General features: G+C 63.9%; 2 protein-coding genes across 2 annotated transcripts; both read left to right on the top strand.

Moving 5' to 3' along the window:
• Window positions 1-333: 333 nt before the first annotated feature.
• POU6F1 (POU class 6 homeobox 1) lies at window positions 334-5,939 on the top strand. Its single transcript, XM_088529769.1, has 10 exons — window positions 334-398; window positions 1,092-1,282; window positions 2,556-2,652; window positions 2,976-3,201; window positions 3,840-4,036; window positions 4,411-4,539; window positions 4,611-4,817; window positions 5,112-5,244; window positions 5,320-5,488; window positions 5,589-5,939. The coding sequence occupies exons 1-10, from the start codon at window positions 345-347 to the stop codon at window positions 5,932-5,934; spliced, it is 1,749 nt and encodes a 582-aa protein (XP_088385895.1). The 5' UTR covers window positions 334-344; the 3' UTR covers window positions 5,935-5,939.
• A 1,650-nt stretch (window positions 5,940-7,589) lies between these two features.
• On the top strand, window positions 7,590-19,560 carry TFCP2 (transcription factor CP2). Its single transcript, XM_088529768.1, has 15 exons — window positions 7,590-7,711; window positions 11,786-11,937; window positions 12,366-12,442; window positions 12,582-12,687; window positions 12,892-12,998; window positions 13,587-13,739; window positions 15,119-15,229; window positions 15,930-16,018; window positions 16,142-16,190; window positions 16,630-16,723; window positions 17,276-17,366; window positions 17,803-17,912; window positions 18,620-18,762; window positions 19,386-19,437; window positions 19,523-19,560. The coding sequence occupies exons 1-15, from the start codon at window positions 7,590-7,592 to the stop codon at window positions 19,558-19,560; spliced, it is 1,494 nt and encodes a 497-aa protein (XP_088385894.1).
• The last annotated feature ends 52 nt before the right edge of the window (window positions 19,561-19,612 follow it).

The raw sequence follows: 19,612 nt of genomic DNA, 5'->3' as shown, positions 1-19,612 counted from the left end.
GCGCAGCAGGGATTGGGTCCTCCTCTGCCGTGGGACAGTGGGAGAGGAGCAGGGACAAGGTTTGTTCTGTGGCATGACCATGTCCTTGCTTTGCCCCTGGGGTATTTGACACGGTTATAAGGCACCCATGTGGCAGGAGGCCTTTTGTGCCATCCCGAGGGCAAAGGAGGTGGTGGAAGGCACCGGAGAGGGGGATCCCAGGGCCGGAGAGGAGCGTGCACTCCACTCCCAGGCCAGGCCAGCGTTTGATGCCCAAATTGCTTCCCAATTTAGTGACGAACCCTCCCGTGTCCCTTCTTGCAGCATGCGGAAGGCGTGAGCCGGCTCGCCGCGCCGGGGACGCGATGGACGCCGAGGCCGAGCAGCCCCAGGAGGCCTCGCTGACCGTCAACGAGCAGGTAGGGCCGGGGAGAAGCTGCTCTCGCTCTTTGCACCCCTAAAAGCAGCAGGTTGGGAAGGCCACGGGGTCTGAGGAGGTTCCGAGGGGCCCGAGTCCCTCGTGGACGGGGACAGCCCCGCGCTCCGGAGCAGCCGGTTCCCCCCACCTTGGGGCTTCAGAAACGCTGGAGCCGCCGATCCTGGTTTTGGGCTGTGCTTCAACCTTTCCCTGAGGCTCCCGAGCTGCATTTGACCCATCTTGCTGTATCCGAAGGCCTGTGGACCCAGCACGTGTTTGCTTCTCCCTCCAGAGGCGCAGGCACCTCTGCTCTTTCCTCCCTTTCCATGCATCCCATTGCAACATTCCCAGTGGGAAAACTCTCCCTGGGAGGGCTCGTGCAGCTCACACCTACGGGGTCATAAATCAGTGTTGGCTCCAGAGCTGCTGCCCGAGTTGGCAGAGATTTTGGCCGGTGTGGGGATGCCAGCTTTGCCCGTGGGCTCTGGAGACATTTTACTGCTGAAAACAGTAGATTAAGAAAACTCCCAATTAGGGGGAGCCCCAAATGGCTGCTGGGGCCCTGCTGGGGCTCGGTGCCCCGCTGGCTTCGGTCCCTGCAGATGTCCCCCCTCGCGGGGACAGGGTGGGCGCTGGCGAGGACAAGGGGACAGCGAGGCCGGGAAGCTGACGGATGCTTTGGGACGCGCCGCAGGTCATCGTGATGTCCGGCCACGAGACGATCCGCGTGCTGGAGGTCGGCGTGGACGCCCCGCTGCCGGCCGAGGAGCACCGCAAGGCCTTGGAGGCGCCGGGAAGAGCGGCCGAGCCGGCCGCGGAGGACGGCCCGGCCGCCGCGGAGACGTCGGGCGGCAGCGACGCGGCCGGTGAGACGCCTCCTGCCCGGCCTCCTGCCCCGCTGCCCCTTTGGGGCTTCAGCTTGAATCCCAGAATCCCAGAACGGTTGGAAGGGACCTCTAGGGATCACCCCTGCTCAAGCAGGGACACCCAGAGCACATGGCACAGGGTGGCATCCAGGCGGGTTGGGAAGGTACCACTTTCCTGTCCCTAGCTGGGAAGCGCTGCCACATTGTCCCTTTGCCCCCAAAACCCCACAGAAACCTTTGTAAATCCTTCCTAAAACCTGGAGGCCAATGTCCCTCCGGGATGCCCAGCCAAAAGCCGGGAGCAGCGCGAGTCCATGCCCAGGAACACAGATCCTCACCTGGGAGCAGCACAGAAATAATGGGGCAGGGGGGAAACACCTATTTTCCTTCTGTTTTTTTTTTTTTTTTTTTTTTTTTTTTTAAGGACTTTTTCCAGTTTGGCAGACTTCTAGTTATTTCTGAGCCGGGAACCAAAGCTGAGAAATGACTGGCCTTGAGATGAGAAAAATATTTGTCCGGTAAAACTTTTCTGCCAAAGGAGAAGACAGGGGAAGGATGTTTTTTCCTCCCCGCTTTTTACCAAAATAGAAGAGGATTAAGGGGATTTTATACTCAAGGGTAACCACGATTAGAAGTTGAGCAGAATAAATACAAGAGGTCGCTCAAACAACAAGCGGGTCTGTTGAGAGCAATAAATATGGGTTAGGAGCAAGGTTTCCCATGGCTTGATGGTTAATGATACTCAGCAATTTTAATACATTTTGCGAAGCTGGGGCAGAGGGTTGGAAAATTATGAATGCAAATTTTAGGGAGAAACTTTTAGCAGAAGAGCGCAAGATTCCACCTGCAAAATCAGTAAAAATCCATTTTCTTTTGCCTTATTCGTAGTTTGACACTAACCTCTGGGCTTGTGGTTAGTAGTTTGATTTGGCTTGCAGCTGTGTTTCAATCCAGGCGGGAAACATTTATTTTGTTTAAAAATCTATGCCCTAAAACTAAGAAAAACCACCTCAAAACACAGAATGGCTGTGAAATGTCACCTCTTTCAGACAGGAAGCGCTTTTTTCCCCCAAAATGGAGGGGGTTGAGCTAAGCTGAGCTGATTTGTGCATAAGAGAGGCCAGGGGCGCAAAGGGCACGGATGCCCCGTCCCGGTCGTGCCATGGGGGGTGCTGAGATCCTCGGGCTGCGGCACCGGGATCTTTCCAAGGCTGCTGGGTGCAGGATTGGGGTGGGTTGGCACCCCCGGGGCCGGCAGCCCCCTCAGTGCCCTCTCCTTCCGCAGGCACAAGGAAGGCAGCGCCCGGAGCGGCCGCGCCGGCCGCCGCCGTGGGCACGTTGGGCCCCGCGCCGAGCCAGGCGCCGCTGGCCGTGCAGGCCGCGCCGCAGGTAACTACCCGTGCGGCGCGGCGCGGCGCGGGCGCGCGGCGGGACCCCCCGCGCGCGGGGACAGCGGCGCTCGGCGCGGGGGGCCCCCAGCGGCGCCCCGATCCGAGCCGCCCCGGCCCGGCGCCCCGAGCGCTGCCGGCGCCGCGTCGGGTGCTCCCGGGGAGCGGAGCTGGGACGCCAGCTGCGGAGCGGGGAGGGAGCCGGGCGGCCGCCGGGGCTGCGCATTCCCCGCCGCGACGTCGCGCGCGCGCTCTTGCCTCGCTGATGCTGTTGTGCGGTGGCGTTGATTTTTGTTCTTGTTTAAATCTTGTTTACTTTTGCAGGTCTTGACTCAGGAAAACTTAGCAACAGTTGTGACAGGAGTAATGGTTCCAGCAGGGACAGTTACTCAACCTCTTCTTATCCCCATCAGTATTGCAGGTCAAGTGGCAGGTCAGCAGGGGCTGGCTGTGTGGACAATTCCTACAGCAACGGTCGCTGCCCTTCCCGGACTGACGGCTGCTTCTCCTACAGGGGGAATTTTCAAAGCGCCTATAGCCAATGTGCAAGGTAACGGTCGCCCTTTCCGCTCGCCCGGCCTCCCTCCTCGCGCCCCGCGGGGGCCGAGCCGCAGCCCGGCGCGGTCTCGCCACCGTGGGCACGTCAAGACCTGCACTTGGTGTCGCGGCTCCGCCGCGCGCAGACGCCGCCGGGAGCCTTGTTGGAGCGGGGTGACGTTGGAGCGGGGAGGGACGGTGGCGGCGGATGAGGCCGCTCGGTGCTCCGTGTGCGCCACCCCCTTGCAGTGGGCACGGTGCCACCGGGGGACAGCCAGGTCCCCAGCGCCCGTATGTGTCCGAGGGAAGCGCCTTGGCAGAGCTCCCTCCTTCCAGAGAGATTTTTTTTCCAATTTGTCCCCGTTAAGACACCCGCACCAGGGAGACCACGGGACCCTGGAGGTGCCTCTCCCCCTTGGCACGGGCTGGGGCGGCCGCCTTGGATGAACCCGGCGCTTCGGCGGGATCGGATGGATCCCGCGGCAGCGGAGGAGCTCGGCGCTGCCCGCTCCGGGGCCTGCGGTGCCAGGCAGGGCACCCCACGAGCCGCAGCCGCCGCTCGGGCTGCCCGTGGAGCGGCGGGGGATGCCCGGGGCCGCCCCGCTGTCCCTTTCCGTCCCCGCTCACTCTCTGCCCCTCTCTCTATTCCAGCGGCCGCCGTGCTCAACGCGACGATCCAGGCGCCGGCGCCGCCGGCCCCGCCGCCGCCCCGGCCGCCCGCGCAGCCGCCGGGCACCTTCGCTCCGGCGCCCGGCCAGGCGCCCCTGCTGCCGCAGCCGCCCAAGCCCATGGAGACGCCGGCGCAGATCACCGTGCAGCCCGCGGGATTTGCCTTTAACGCCGGCATAGTAAGGAGCCCACACGGACCGAGCCGCACGGCTTCCCCTCCCGCTCCCTTGATCCCGGAGCTGCAGCGGGAGCGCTTCCCGCCGGACACGGCGCGCTCGCGGGAGCCCTGCCGTTCTCCCGGTCTGCCCGGCACCGCGCCGGGGAGCTCCCTGCGTGCCCAGCCGCAGTGTCCCCGGTTGCACAGATGCCGATCTCTCTGCAGCACCGGGAGCCAGACAAGGGGTTTAGCCCCAAATTCCCCATAGATTAAGGACTCGGAGCGGCCGCTCCGCGTGCCGGGAGCCTTGCAGGGGACGATGCGGTGCCCGGGGGCGCCGGTGCCGCGCGGCTCCGCACGCCCGGCCCTGACGCGGCGGCTCTGGCTTCTCCGCAGATCGGCGCCGCCTCGCTCGGGGGGCAGCCCCAGCTGCTGGGCTCCTTGGCGGCCGCCCCCGTCATCGCCAGCGCCATCCCCAGCGTGCAGGGCCTCGCGGGCCAGCTCGTCACCAACGCGCAGGGCCAGGTACGGCCGGCGCCGCGGGCGCGGGGACGGGCGCTCGCCGGCAACGCGCCCACATTCGCGGCTCTCCCCAGGTCATCGGCACCCTGCCCTGGGTGCTGAACCCCCCCGCGCTCACGGCGGCCGCCGCGGCCCCCGGCCTGCAGGTGCAGGCGGTGACGCCCCAGCTGCTGCTCAACGCGCAGGGCCAGGTCATCGCCACCCTGGCCAGCAGCGCCCTCCCGCCCGCCACCGCTGCCGCCAAGAAACCCGGCGCCCCCGAGTCCCCCGCCAAGAGCGAGGTGAGCGCCCGGCCCCGCTGCGCCGCCACGGGGCCTTTGCCCACTCGTAGAATGAGTTTCCCAGTTCTCAGCTGGGATGGGGAGACACGGAGCTCGGCCCTGGCGCTAGCAGAGGCAGTGGCTGCGCCGGGATGCTCCAACCCGGGATGCTCCCGGCCATCCCGCGCTGCTCCGCTGTGCTCCGTCCCTTCCTGTTCCACTGCCCTCTCCGCGCGTGGAGGCCGCCCTGGTTTTTGCGCTCCCGTGGCCGGGGTTTTGCGCTCCCTCTCGGCTCATCCCGGCCCTCCGCTCCAGGTGCAGCCCATCCAGCCGGCGCTGCCGCAGCCGGCCGTGGTGATCGCCAACCCGGCGCCGGCCGCCAAGCCCTCGGCCGCCCCCGTCCCCATCACCTGCTCCGAGACGCCCACCGTGAGCCAGCTCGTGTCCAGTGAGTCCCGCTCGGCTCCTCGGAGCGCGCGAGGGCCGCGGGGGCCGAGCTTCACCCGTCCCCGCCGCCCCGCAGAGCCGCAGGCCCCCAGCGCCGAGGAGGACGGCATCAACCTGGAGGAGATCCGCGAGTTCGCCAAGAACTTCAAGATCCGCCGCCTCTCGCTGGGGCTCACGCAGACCCAGGTGGGACAAGCCCTGACGGCCACCGAGGGACCTGCCTACAGCCAGTCGGCCATCTGCAGGTACGGGCTCGCCGGCCGGCGCCGCTTCGAAGCGCGGAGGACGTCGCCGCGGCGCGGGGGGACGTCCCCCGCTCGGGTGGCCACAGCGGGTGCCGCGCAGGTTCGAGAAACTCGACATCACGCCCAAGAGCGCCCAGAAGCTGAAGCCGGTGCTGGAGAAGTGGCTGAGCGAAGCGGAGCTGCGCAACCAGGAGGGGCAGCAGAACCTGCTCGAGTTCGTCGGCGGGGAGCCCTCCAAGAAGCGCAAGCGCCGCACGTCCTTCACGCCGCAGGCCATCGAGGCGCTCAACGCCCACTTCGAGAAGAACGCGCTGCCCACGGGCCAGGAGATCACCGAGATCGCCAAGGAGCTCAACTACGACCGCGAGGTCGTCCGCGTCTGGTTCTGCAACCGCCGCCAGACGCTCAAGAACACCAGCAAGCTCAACGTCTTTCAGATTCCCTAAAAACAGGGGAAAAAAAGGCAAAAAAGAGAAGGGGGGGTTTGCTCCGCAGCACCCGCCCCAGCCGTGAGCACTTTGCGCCCGACTTCCCCCCGTCCCTAACTTCGCACGTGAGCCCAGCGCGTCCCCCTTGGTGTCCTGTGCCCTGTCCCCTGCCGCTGTTGGGAGCAGAGCCAAGCGGAGAGAGGGGACAGGGGGACCCGAGGACGGGGAGGGATGCAGCCCTGGATGGCACCGCCGGGCGAGGGGGCACTAGGGGCCGGGTCTCCCCGCCGGGGACACGCCAGACCGATGCACTTGATGTAGTGGTGTGAAATAAACAGTATTTTTCTTTTTTTTTTTTCTCTTTTCAATTTTTCCTTTTTGGGTGGCTCCTGGTGAGGGCCGACCTGGGCCAGCAGAGGGGGTGAGTGGGGAGGTGGGTGTGAACAGCGGGGCTGCAGCCCCCCTCGCTGCCACCCCCGCGTTGCCGCTGGGCTAGTGGGTGCTGCGCCCTCGGGCCTCGCTGGACGCCGGCTGAGACCGCACAACTCAGCGCACGCATGAGCCGGGGGCGAGACTCGAACCCGCGACCACGAGAGGCGCCGCACGGGCCCGGGCGGGGGGGGGGCGGCTGCCCGCGCCCCGCCCCCGCCTCCCGCGCCACCCAATCGCCGCGCTCCTTTCCCGCCGCGGGATGCCCCATTGGCCGCCACGCGTCGCGCGTCACCGGCGGCGCGCGCTCTCCATTGGCCGCTGGCTGCGGCGGGGCGGGGCCGCCTCCCCGCCGGGGCTGGAGCGGGGGGTCCGCGGCGCCGCCGCCTCCATCTTGCGGGGGCCGCGGCCCGGAGCCCTCGGCGGGGCCGCAGCGGCGCTCGGGGGCCCCGCGCCAGGGCCGGGACCGGGACCGGGGCCGGGGAGGGGGCGCGTCCGCCGCGCGCAGCGGCAGGAGCGGCGGGCGCAGCCCGAGGGGCCCCTCAGAAAGGGGGTTCGGGGGGGACGCCCCCAAAAGAGACCCCGGGGAGGGGGCGGCTGCGGGGCGGGGAGGGGGGCAGAGACTTCAGCGCCTTAAGGCCCTGCAGGTTGTGGGGCTCGGGGGGGTCCTAGACAAGAGAGGGGGTCCCTGGGCAAGAGGGGACCAGGGGGGGTCCCTAGATAAAGGGGAGCCCCTAAACTAGGGGGGAGACCCTAGACTAGGGGGGAGCCTCTAGGCAGGAGAGGGTCCCTAGACTGGGGGGGTCTCTAGACAAGGGGGAACCCCTAGACCAGGGGGGTCCTTAGACCAGGGGCAGCCCCTAAACAAGGGGCTCCCTAGACCGGTGGGTCCCTAGACCAGGGGGTCCCTAGACCAGGGGCAGCCCCTAGACAAGGGGGGTGTCCCTAGATCGGCGGGGGGTCCCTAGACCAGGGGGGTCCCTAGACCAGGTGCAGCCCCTAGACAAGGGGGGGTCCCTAGACTGGGGAGCCCCTAGACAAGGGGGATCCCTAGACTAGGGGGGGTCCCTAGACCGGGGAGCCCCTAGACAAGGGGGATCCCTAGACTAGGGGGGGTCCCTAGACCGGGGCACCCCCTGTGCTAGTGGGGTTTAAGGCCGGGGGTCGCCTCCCCCCGGGGCCGCCGGCTGAACCCCTGTTGAGGAGGGTGCGGGGGCCGCGGCCGGGGCTCCCCCCGCGCCGCCATGGCCTGGGCGCTGAAGCTGCCGCTGGCCGACGAGGTGATCGAGTCGGGGCTGGTGCAGGACTTCGACGCCAGCCTGTCGGGCATCGGCCAGGAGCTGGGAGCCGGGGCCTACAGCATGAGGTAGGGACGCGCCGGGGCCGCGGGGGCTCCGCGGGTGCCCAGGGATCCGCGGGGGCTCCGCGGGTGCCCAGGGATCCGCGGGGGCTCCGCGGGTGCCCAGGGATCCGCGTGGGCTCCGCGGGTGCCCAGGGATCCACGTGGGCTCTGCAGCCCCCTGAGAATCCACGTGGGCTCTGCAGCCCCCCAGGGATCCGCATGGGCTCCGCGGGTGCCCAGGGATCCACGTGGGCTCTGCAGCCCCCTGAGAATCCACGTGGGCTCCGCGGGTGCCCAGGGATCCGCGTGGGCTCCGCGGGTGCCCAGGGATCCGCGTGGGCTCCACGGGTGCCCAGGGATCCGCGTGGGCTCCGCGGGTGCCCAGGGATCCATGTAGGCTCTGCAGCCCCCTAAGAATCCGCGTGGGCTCTGCAGCCCGCAGGGATCCGCGTGGGCTCCGCGGGTGCCCAGGGATCCGCGTGGGCTCCGCGGGTGCCCAGGGATCCGCGTGGGCTCTGCAGCCCGCAGGGATCCGCGTGGGCTCCGCGGGTGCCCAGGGATCCGCGTGGGCTCTGCAGCCCCCCTGGGATCCGCGTGGGCTCCGCGGGTGCCCAGGGATCCGCGTGGGCTCCGCGGGTGCCCAGGGATCCGCGTGGGCTCTGCAGCCCCCCTGGGATCCGCGTGGGCTCCGCGGGTGCCCAGGGATCCGCTTGGGCTCCGCGGGTGCCCAGGGATCCGCGTGGGCTCCACGGGTGCCCAGGGATCTGCGTGGGCTCTGTGGGTTCCAGGGAATCTGCATGGACTCCGCAGCCCCCCGGGGATCCGCGTGGGCTCCACGGGTGCCCAGGGATCCGCATGGGCTCTGTGGGTGTCCAGGGATGCACGCGGGCTCCGTGGGTTCCAGGGAATCTGCACGGACTCCACAGTCCCCCGGGGATCTGTGTGGGCTCCACAGGTTCCAGGGAATCCGTGCGCTCTCCGCAGGTTCCCTGGGACCCGCGTGGGCTCCGCAGATTCCCCGGGACCCGCGTGGGCTCCGCAGGTTCCCCGGGACCCCCGTGGGCTCCGCTCTGCCGCCCGTCCCAAGGCCCCGAGGGTTTTGCAGCGGGTGCCGAGGCCGCCGTCCTCCCCTGGGCTGGTTTCGCCGGTCCCCACCCCGGGGGCCCTTGGGGACGCACTGGTGACAGTGCCACCGTCCTGACCGTGACGGCGACCCGCGGGGCAGCCGCCTTGGGGGTCTCGCGGCTCCTTAGCCCTTCCCTTCCCGCTTGCTCCATTTTTCCGCCCCGGCGGCGGTTGCTTTGCCCTAAATAACGGCCCTCGCGGAGGAGCCGCCGCTGTCCCGCTCCGAAGGGAGCAGGAAAACCTGGCCCTCCAACCAGAGCCTGATTCAGAGCGCTGTCCCCATGGGTTCCCTGGGTGCCAAAGCACCCGGGAAGGTGGCTCCAGCTCCGGAGATGCCGCCACTTCCCAGGCGGCTGCCGGAGCCCGGAGCGAGGCCGGGATGGGCCCTCCGGGAGCTGGGATGGTGCCGGGGCCTCGGGTGGAGACGGGAGCTCCCAACATGCCGCTTCGGATCATTCGCAGCCAGCGGTGCCCGGCAGGGAACATTCCCATTCGGTGCCCAGCAGGGAATATTCCCTGGGAAGCCTGAACCCCAGATGGGAGCTGGGGCCGGCCGGGTGTTCATGGTGGGATTTGCTGCAAGGTTTGAGCATGGCTGTCGCTCCCGTTCGGCCTTTTCCGTGCCCTTTTGCTGCATTTGCTTCTCCGTGGCGAATCCCGACGTCGTTTGCCTTGGAGCGGGAGAACCGGGAAGCTCCGGGCTTCCCTTTCCGCCTCTCCCTCCTCCCGGGCGCGTGTCCTGCGCCGGGGGCCATCCCAAGCGCTGCCGCTTCCCGCACGGCGCCGCGTTCCGCCGGGATTCGCCGCCCGAAACCCGACGCGTTGCTCCGAGCGGAGCCAGAAATAGAGCCGGGCTCGTTAGTGAGTCCCGATTCTTGGTACCGTTGCCGTTTCCTGGAACTCGGCATTCCAAGGGATGAGCGGCGCCTCTGGAAGCGCTAATTGGGCCTTGGCTCTGGCCTTGCCCTTGCAGCTTTTCTGTGCCTGCTCCTTTGCTTTTCCAAGAGGTTCCTCCCGTTCCGAAGCGCCTTTCCCAAACGGCTCCCGAAATCACCCAGGGAATCCCGTTGCCTTCCCTGGGGACGCGCGATGGGTCCCCGAGGGTTTCGGGAGCTTCTCCAGGTGCTTTTGGGGCCAGGGGTTTATCCGCATGGAAATCTGCTGTTTTCCGTGGCTGTTTTTTTTGGCCGTCTTTGGGAATATTTAACTTTTTATTGCGCCCTGCAACATGTAAGGAGCGACCCCATTACCTGGCACGGAAATGGGATGGGGTCGGAACGATCCGAGCGCCCGGCCCCGGAGGCCGCTCGTGGATCCCATCCGTCCGATCCCTCCGTGCGGATCCATCACCCCGACGTGCGGAGCCCGTGCGGATTTTCCCCTGCGCCGTCGGCACCGCGACTGGGACATCCAGGCGCCCGGGAGCGATGCCGATAGTTGGGATTTAGGTGCGGGAGGAGTCGCGGGCTCCGGATATTTGTCCTCGCGGCGCGTTGCCGGGTCACGGGGCCGCCACGGACACGCGATTCCCGGTGTTCGCCTGCTCCCATTAGGAGAGTTTAGCAGGGAGCTCGTCACGCGCCGGCGCGGAGCCGCCGGGCATCATCGGGAGCCGTTTGCTCCAGCGGAATCCGTGCGGACGGGAGCGAGGATGGAGGATGGATACCTGATCCCCTGAAACCAAAGGGTTAAAACCCTGCTGGGGGGAGCCTGGCGTTTGGCCAGATAAGTCCAGTTTTCCCTTGGGAAAACTTTTAATGTTCAACTAAAAGGGGGAGAAGGAGAGAAACGCTGCTCCAAGGAGCTGATTTAACTCCTTCCTCCTTGCACCCCTCCGAGTATCCGGAGTGCTGAGGCCGGTAACACGGAATGCCGCATCCCGGAGCTTAGTGCTGTGAAGCCGCTCCTAAAACGGGCTCCCGACACGGTGGGAAGAGCCCTGCGGAGAGGACGGCTCCGCTCCCAAAGGATCCTTTTTGTCGGGATGGGCTTGTCCCCCGGCAGCCGCTCCGGAGCCGCATCCCGGGGCGCTCCCGTCCTCTCTGCTTTTATCCCGTGTTTCCCGCACGGGTGGGCGGAGGTGGCTCCACGAGCTGGGGAGCTCCTGGGTGTCCTTATGGATGCAAAGGGCTGCTGGAAGCCGGTCTCCCAATTCCCGGTACCGGAGGCTTCGGAAGCCCGGGGCTGCCGGGGGCTCCGGGAGGGCCGGTGTTGGCCCGGTGCGTCCCATCCACCCGGGAACGAAGGTCTCGGCTGGACCCGTGGGCACGGACAGATCCCGGGGATGCACCCGCATCCCCAGGGAGGGTGGGACAGGGCCTGAGCGCCGGGAGCATCCGGAGGGCCTGGAGCGGCGGCTCCGGACAAGGAGCTCTCGTGAGGTTCATCCTGCGCCACCCGGAGCCGGGAGCTCCCTCGGCTCCCGTTCATCCCAGGCCACCCGGAGCCGGGAGCTCCCTCGGCTCCCGTTCATCCCGGGGATCGGCCTCCGGGGAGGGATGGAACGGGAGCAGGAGCGCAAGGTCCCACCGGGCCTCTTCCCGGGCTCCTCCACTGGGAATTCCTGGGCCGGATACCGGCGGGACGTGCGGGATGCCCAGCCCGTTTTGCGGTGGGGAGACGTTTTATTTAGCCCAGGGCCTCCGCTTCCCACCCGTCCTTCATCCGGAAGCTCTGCCTGGGCGGGAAGCAAACGGTGCTGGAGCAGGGAATTTATTCCAAGCCGCTTCCCTTCCTCACCCAGCGTTAAACCGGCACCTTCCCCTGGGCGGAGCGGGGAGCGTTCGGAGCGGGAAACGCGCGTCTCGGATAGGGAAGCGGGCTTGGAAAACCCTCTAGCAACAACAGGGCTTGGGGTCATCCCGGCTGCAGCCGATTCCATCCGCTCCGCGGCTCCCGGGCGCGTTCCCTAGCGGGGCCGGCTGCATCCGTCTCTCCGGAGCCGAAACGAATGTCTGACAAATCTGTTCCCAGCGACGTCCTGGCCCTGCCCATCTTCAAGCAGGAAGAATCGAGTTTGCCCCCCGAAAACGAGAACAAAATTCTGCCCTTCCAGTACGTGCTGTGCGCGGCCACGTCGCCCGCCGTGAAGCTGCACGACGAGACGCTCACGTATCTCAACCAAGGTGAGCCCGGCCCGGGGCCTTCCGCGAAACGCTCCGAGTTTTAGCCGTAAAATTCCAGCTGCATCCTCCTGCCTGCCCTTGGCATTACCGCGGTAACGCGGATTGCCCTGGGATTTAATTTAATAAAAATCTGTGCGGCACAAGGTGGGTTGTGCCGCTGGTTGACGTTGTGGCCCGCCGTGGCCACCGCTTTGGAGAACAGCACAGAAAAGTCCTAGTCTTGGCCACGCGTTAAATCGGGAAGGGAATTCCTAGAAATCCCCACTGCGGCTCACCGGAAAGGAGAGGGATTTTTCCTTCCCTGGAAGGGGTGTTGCAGCAGCGCCCGCTTTCTTGGCCCGTGTTCATATCTCCAACGCGAGGAGATCAGGCAACGTCACAGCAAAGGAGGGACAGATCCATCCGTGACTTTGTCTTCCTTCCCTCAGGGCAATCGTACGAAATCCGCATGTTGGATAACAGGAAGATCGGGGAGTTGCCGGAGATAAATGGGAAGCTGGTGAAGGTGAGCGGAGGGACACGGGTCTGGCTGGGACCATCCCGCACGGAGCGTCCTCATCCCCGCTGCTCCCAGGGAAACGCAGCCCGGACCCTGCCGGGTTTCCCGGGAGCGGCTCCGGATGCTGACGGCTTGTTCCCTCCAGAGCATATTCCGGGTGGTTTTCCACGACCGGCGCCTGCAGTACACGGAGCACCAACAGCTCGAGGGCTGGAGGTGGAACAGGCCTGGCGACAGGATACTCGATATAGGTGAGTCCCTGGGGCAGCATAATGGCCAGGGCAGGTGACATGTCCCCAATGAGCCCTTGGGCTCTTGGCATTCAAGGACAAAGTGCCACCAATGTCCTGCAGCTTGAGAGGGAAAGGGAGATTCCCTGCGGCTTCTCTCTATTCCCTGTGGATCTCTGTTCCTTCGCCTCCTCCTGCCCCTAAGTGCAGCTTCTCCACACACAGATATCCCAATGTCCGTGGGGATCATCGATCCAAGAGCGAATCCAACCCAGCTCAATACAGTGGAATTCCTGTGGGATCCTACAAAGAGGACCTCAGTGTTTATCCAGGTAAACAAAGAGGTGTGCGGAAGTGGCTCTTGCAGGGATTTAGGACACACAAATAAAACTTTCTTAAGGATGAAAAAGTGCACACAAGAGCAGCTGTTCACCTATAAGTTGTTTTATTTGCGTGTTAGAGAAAAGACTTGGGCCAGCTTTTTTTCCAAGGGATTTTATTCCCTTCATAAAGCTTCCCTAGGTGCAGGGTGCTGCTTTTGAAGCTCCTGCTAGCACATGACTCCCACTGTTTTTCCATGATGTAGGTCTCTGTCCTGCTTAGCTGCTTTTGCAAATCTCCCCAGCTGCTGAAAATACCCCTTGGAAATGTGGCCCTTCCACCTCGAATAAACGGGCAGAAGGTGTTTGACGCAGCTGAACTCCCTTCCCTCCGATCCGGGGTCACTTGTAGCATTAAGAGGTTGCAAAACTTGTTGGAGGAATGTGGCTCCAGCGCTGATGTCCCCTTAACTCCTTCCTGCCGCGGCGCTCTTGGAGCGAGCGCGGTCCCGGCCGTCCCGAGGGCGCTGGGATGTTTCCGAGCCCCGCGGACGCGGCCCGGACGCCGCGTCGCCAGCGGGATGCTCTGGCTTCTCCCAGGTGCACTGCATCAGCACGGAGTTCACCATGCGGAAGCACGGAGGGGAGAAGGGGGTGCCCTTTCGCGTGCAGATCGACACCTTCAAGGAGAACGAGAACGGGGAGTACACGGAGCACCTGCACTCTGCCAGCTGCCAGATCAAGGTCTTCAAGGTATCCGCGCACGGATCCAGCCCTTCCCGCTGCGGGCAGCGCTCCGGGAGCTGGTCCCGGCTCCCTCGGAAGCCTCAGGGAACAGCGTGGATGCAGGACCCGGCTTCCATCCTCCTCCTCTTGCGTTCCCCTCTCTGCCTGGCACTCTGGTTCCCTCCAACCTGCATGTCCTTGTGGCCACAAAACCGATGTGCCAAGATCAGCGTGCCAGGGAGGAAGGGGCTCACGCTGCCCCTCCGGGAAAGCTCCCAGCTTTAACCTCGAGCCCCATCACCTTGGGGACCCTCTAAGAGGTTTTGGTGTGGGACCAAGCTCCTCCTTTCACCATTCCCCAATTCCTGCTGCTCTCCAGCACATCTTGCGGTGACGTGTCGGCTGCGGGTGCCCAAAAGCTGCTGCCACGAGCCCAGGTGTCCCCCACAGGGCAGCTCCACAGCATCGCCCCGGAGAGGCCGCGTTTCCCAATCCTCCCTGGAGCTCCTGGCTGCCCTGAAGCTGCCGCGGGGCATTGGGCAACGCGCCCTGCTAATGTTGCCTGTTTTTTTTTTTTCCCCTGCTCCTTCTCTCTTCTGCTTTGCCTGCTTGGATTATAAATTTTCCGAGGTGGGAGAGCGATTTGTCAGGGCCTGCTCGAACGCTGCTGCCGAGCGCAGGATGAGGCCGCTTCCAAGCAAACACCGGGAAGAGCCACGGGGTTTTAAGGCATCTGCCTCTCACTCTCCCGAGCTTCAGCTTTTTGTGCTGAGGAATGAATGGGATTTTGTTTATTTGCTGTGTTTTGGGGGTTTCTTTTCTCCCCTCGATGCTCCCGAGGATGCGCCCAGGGCCAAAGCGGTCAGTTGCAGTTAGCGGTTCCGAAGGAGTTTGAAAAGCAGCCGCTCTAGAACGGAGCCCTCCCGGCCTACCGGCCGCTTCCCGGGAACTGTCACCGACCGGACCCCTTGGGATCCCGCCTGTTGGCGTCACCTCCTGCCGCGGGGTTGTGAGAGCAGGTTGTGTCGGTGCCAACCCCCGCGCGCGGGTGCCGCCTGTTCCCCGCGGGGTGTCTGCGGGCGGTTGTTGTGTTTGGGCTCTGGCCTTTTCCTCTCTCCCCTCTGGGCACGTGTGTGTCTGATCCGGGATCTCCAGCTCCTTGTGGAGACGCTCCGGCCTTGAGGCTGTTTTTCGGGATTCTGGATAGATCAGGATGCCCTGTGCTCTGCCCATAGTTACTTCTCCAGGCGGCTCATCCCAGCTCCCTTCCTTTCTCCCTGTAAAGCAAGGGAGTGAGTGAAAAGAGAAGTCATCATGTCTGGTCTCTGCATTACAGTAAATGCCAACTTCCCGCTGCCTCCCTTGCACTGCCCAGCTCTGTCCTGACAGAAATATCCCCTTTCCAGCCCAAAGGAGCCGATCGGAAACAGAAGACGGACAGGGAGAAGATGGAGAAGCGAACGCCTCACGAGAAGGAGAAGTACCAGCCTTCCTACGAAACAACGATACTCACAGAGGTGGGGAGCGAATTTACACAGAAAAGGGGCCCTCGGGCTTCATCCTTTAACGAAGTCTGGCTTTGTTAGGGCACGAGAGGCGAGAAACCGCGTGCTGGGAGCTGCAATGCTGTGAGATGCTTGGCTAAGTTATAGCCAAGAGGCGAGTGCAGGACAGATTTTTGCAGGCAGAGGAGGCGTTTCCTGCTAGATGGGCTCAAATGCCTGGAAACTCGCTGATTTTTTCCCCTATCTGAACCAGATGATCTAATACTAGATTTTTATCTCAACCTGCAGACTTTGTTTTGCCAGTGCTGCCGTCGCTGGCTGAGTCAGAGGAAAAAAAAACCTGTTGTTGCCTCCCTTGGCTGGTAGAAAGTGTCAGCCTGTTAAAACAGGCTGGGTGCTAAACGCTGCTGACCGCCGGGCGAGGGAGCCCTTGTCCTACCCCACGCGAGTGCCCGGCCGCTTGGCACGGTGTCCCTGACTCCTTTGGCTGCTCCTTGGGGCCAGAGAGGTGATTTGGACTCGGAATCACCCTGTGTTTGATTTTTGTGACTTCTGGCCTTTGGAGCTCGTTTAGCCTGAGGTTTGGGACCGCCTGCAATGAGTCCCCTTGACTTTGCGGTTCTGCTCCGTAGCAGGTTGTCACTCCAGGTCAACCCGAGACGCGTGGACTTGTCCGGAGCCTCCTGTGACTCTCCTGCCTTTTCCTTCCTAGTGCTCTCCCTGGCCGGAGATAACGTACGTGAACAACGCGCCGTCCCCCGGCTTCAACAGCTCCCACAGCAGCTTCTCCATCGGGGAAGGGTGAGTCTGGCGAGCGGGAGGCTGCAGCGCCCGGGGTCGACGGGACGCGGTGACCGGCCGGGCACGGCGCCGGGGAGGGCAGAGCGGCGCTAACCCGGAGTCCGGCTCCTTCCCTGCGTCTAGGAATGGCTCCCCAAACCATCAACCCGAGCCGCCCCCTCCGATCGTGGACGTAAGTCACGCTTCCCACGTTGGCTTTGCGGCCAGGGCGAGACGGGGACGTGGGGACCGCGCGGTGGCGGGTCCATCCGGGGCTTGCTGGCCTGTGGCTGCTCGCGGGGCTCGGATGTGTGACGGATTTTATCACACCCTGAGCCCGGTGGCCGCCCTCCTTGGCCTCTTTCGCCGACTCCTGGCTGGGAAAAGCCATGACGGGGTGAGAAACCCACCGTGCCACCCTCCCTTACGGCATCGCTGGCGCTTCCCCTTCGCTGCCCTTTCTCTGCCATCCTGTAAATCCAAAACCCTCCAGGCTGCAGCTCTTCTGTGCGTCACCCTAGCGCGCTGGGCCTTGGATTTAAGCTGTGATTAAGAGCAGCTCCCTTGACCCTGCATGGAAACACGTTTGCCCCTCACCGACGTGGCGCTGACCTCCCCTCCCTGCCTTGCAGAACCTGCTGCCGACCAGCACGCCCCAAGAGGCCCAGCAGTGGCTGCACCGCAACCGCTTCTCCACCTTCTCCCGGCTCTTCACAAACTTCTCAGGTAGGTTTCGACACTCCCCTTCTCGCCCCTTGCTCCCGTAGATGTGGCAAATGCAAATGTTTTAAGATACAATTCTCTTGTAAATCAATAAAACTTGGCTACCTGAAAGCTGTGTTCTTCGTTTCTCACCTCGCTTTCGGGACTGTGAACGGTTTCTCTTCCAAAACTTGACAGCAGCCCCAGTTCTGAGGCAGGCTGCGAAGCGCTGCTGCGGTGCAGGCGGACGTGACAGCAGCAAGAAACGCTTCACAGATACTTCCCTCTTCTCCCCAGTGGTTCTGCCTCCATTTTCCAGGGTCACTGAGGCACTGGGTAGCAAACTGTAAAAAAAAAACCACCTGTAATGCGGGACACGCTTGTACCCGAACACGTTCTTGCAAAACCAGTCTGGAAAAACTCGAAAATGTCCCTTTGCGGGAAGGAGGGAGGTTGTTATTAAATGGGGTGGGCAGGGTGTGGGTGCAGTGAATCTGCGGGAGGACGGGGCGTCCTGGCCTCCCCTGCCCCGATAACCTTGGCCGTGTGATTCTCCTCCTGGTGTTCGATTCCCAGGTGCGGATTTACTGAAGCTGACCAGGGAAGATGTTATCCAGATCTGCGGCCCCGCGGATGGCATCAGGCTCTTCAACGCGCTGAAGGGACGGTACGTGCCCCGTTGAGACGCGGAAACCCAGGACCCCCACCCTGTGTTTCCTCTGTCTCCCGGGTTGCCTCTAAACCCATCTCCGTGGATTAGCATTCCTGCAAAAGGAATATTCCTTTGCAGCTTTCCCTGGAGAAAAAGCTAGGCCTGCTGTTTAGCTCCCACTGTCTGCCTAAATTGGGGCATTTCAGAGGAATTGCTGCAGTGGGATGGGGAGGCCGAGCCCGTGGAGGGGGCCGTATCCCGGCGGGAGGCTCCGGGGAGGCCTCGGTGGAGGCTCCTGGTGCGGAGCCTGCGACACATTCCAGGGAGTTAACGCTCCGTCTGCGGCGGATCGGCCCCGCCATCCGCTCGCTGCCTTCCCTGGAGCGTTGGGAAGCGGCCTGGGGACCCGGGAATCCCGGAGCCCCTCGGCTCACCCGCTGCTCTGCCCTAGGATGGTGCGGCCCCGACTGACCATCTACGTGTGCCAGGAGTCGCAGCAGCTGCGGGAGCTGCAGCAGCAGAAACACGAGGACGGCGACGCCGCCGGCAGCACTTTCTTCGGTAAGCAGGGCCCAAAGCTGCCCTCTCTCCACCTCCTTGCTTGAACACACTTAATCCACAGACGGTTTGTGGCTTTTCCTTTCAAGCTGCTGCCCCTTACGGTGGCTGCTGCTGTTCTTGCTGCCTCCCTGCGAGGAGGCAGCAATTCCCAGGCCCTGTAGCAAGCGGAAGGGCTGCAGCTCCGTCCTTCCATACGGACGGTCTAAGGCTGCAGCGGGTGTTTTCGCTGCCCCCGTCCCATCCTGCTGGTTTTTCTCCTTGCCCGGAGAACGTCGCTGCCGGCGCTTTGCTGAGCTGACAGGCGACGGCTCCGGTGAGAATCCGGCCTTGCCCAGACGACAATGAGTGACCTACATTCGCGGAGCAGCCAGACGCCGCGGAGCGGCGAGCGCGAAAGCGAGCGGCTCGTCCTTTCCTTGCCCTCTTCCAGCTCGGATTCCTCCCATTTCCCTGCAGGAACACGCGTGTGGTGGGGGGAGGGCAACTCTGGGGAGGTGCCAGAGCAGCTTTTCCATCCTCCACGATTGGAAACGAGCAGGAATGGTGCAAAGTCCTGCTCGACCGGTGCTGAGTCAGAACGGAGGGTCTGGGGGACACGGGTGACTTTCCACAGCACGCGCTGCCGGCCCGTGGTGCCAGCCGAGCTGCTGCAGAGCTGCAGGTTGCAGCGGTGCCGGCGCGCTGCAGCGGTGCCGTCCCCCTTGCAGTGTACCACGCCATTTACCTGGAGGAGCTGACGGCGCTCGAGCTCACGGAGAAGCTGGCCCAGCTCTTCAGCATCTCCTCCCGCCAGATCAGCCAGATTTACAAGCAAGGCCCCACCGGGATCCACGTGCTCATCAGCGATGAGGTAACGGCCTCCGGCTGCTTCCCAAGGACTTCCCTGCTCCCGGGTGATTCACATCCACTCGTTCCCCGAGTTCTGCCACCCAGGGCCCTGGCGGAGCAGGTCCCGGAGCCGGCTCGAGCAGCCCGTCGGGAAGGGCTGTGCTCACGTCGTCTCTGGTTTCCAAAGGGTCGGAGACGATCCCGGAAGCCCGCAGAGCCGGGGATGTTAGGATTTGGGAATGCCGCTGTGCTAGCAGCGACACCTCAGTGAGAGCTGTGAAGCTGAGAGTCCGGGTTATTTGTGCACCCTCTTTCCACGCTCGGATTTCTCCGAGCTTTGCTATAGAAACAGAGAGGTTCTTGGGTGACTTTGCCCTGAGGAGCATCCTGAAATCCTCTCCTCACCTCTCGGCTTGCTGGTTCGGTTCTGCAGGGATGGAGGAAGGAATAAACATTTATGACCTGAGCATTTCCTCACTCCCCAAGCACTGATGACTGAACCTCTATCCCTTTCGTACTTCACATCGGTGCCCGTCGCTGCATGATGCTGCGCAGAGGAAACCTGGCCTTTGCTTAGGCTGCAGAGCACTTGGGCCGTTCCTAAATACATTTTTTGACCAAGTTGCTTTCTGTGGCTTCTTTCAGATGATCCAGAACTTCCAAGATGAATCATGTTTCGTTCTGGACACCATGAAAGGTGCGTGAGCGCGCGCGGCCCGCCGTCCCGGGCAGGAGCAGCTCCCCTTGCCGCGGGGATTCCACGAGCTCTGCTTCTTTTGCAGCTGAAACCAATGATAGCTACCACATCATCCTGAAATAGGAGGACGGCCACACGGAGACCCTTCCCCGAGAGCGCTGGGACACGAGCGGAG

The sequence above is a fragment of the Tinamus guttatus genome, unplaced genomic scaffold, assembly GCF_059628265.1.
Source record: "Tinamus guttatus ecotype Peru unplaced genomic scaffold, ASM5962826v1 Tinamus_guttatus_pri_ptg000344l, whole genome shotgun sequence".
NCBI lineage: Eukaryota > Metazoa > Chordata > Aves > Tinamiformes > Tinamidae > Tinamus > Tinamus guttatus.
This window is presented reverse-complemented; position numbering and strand designations above follow the sequence as displayed.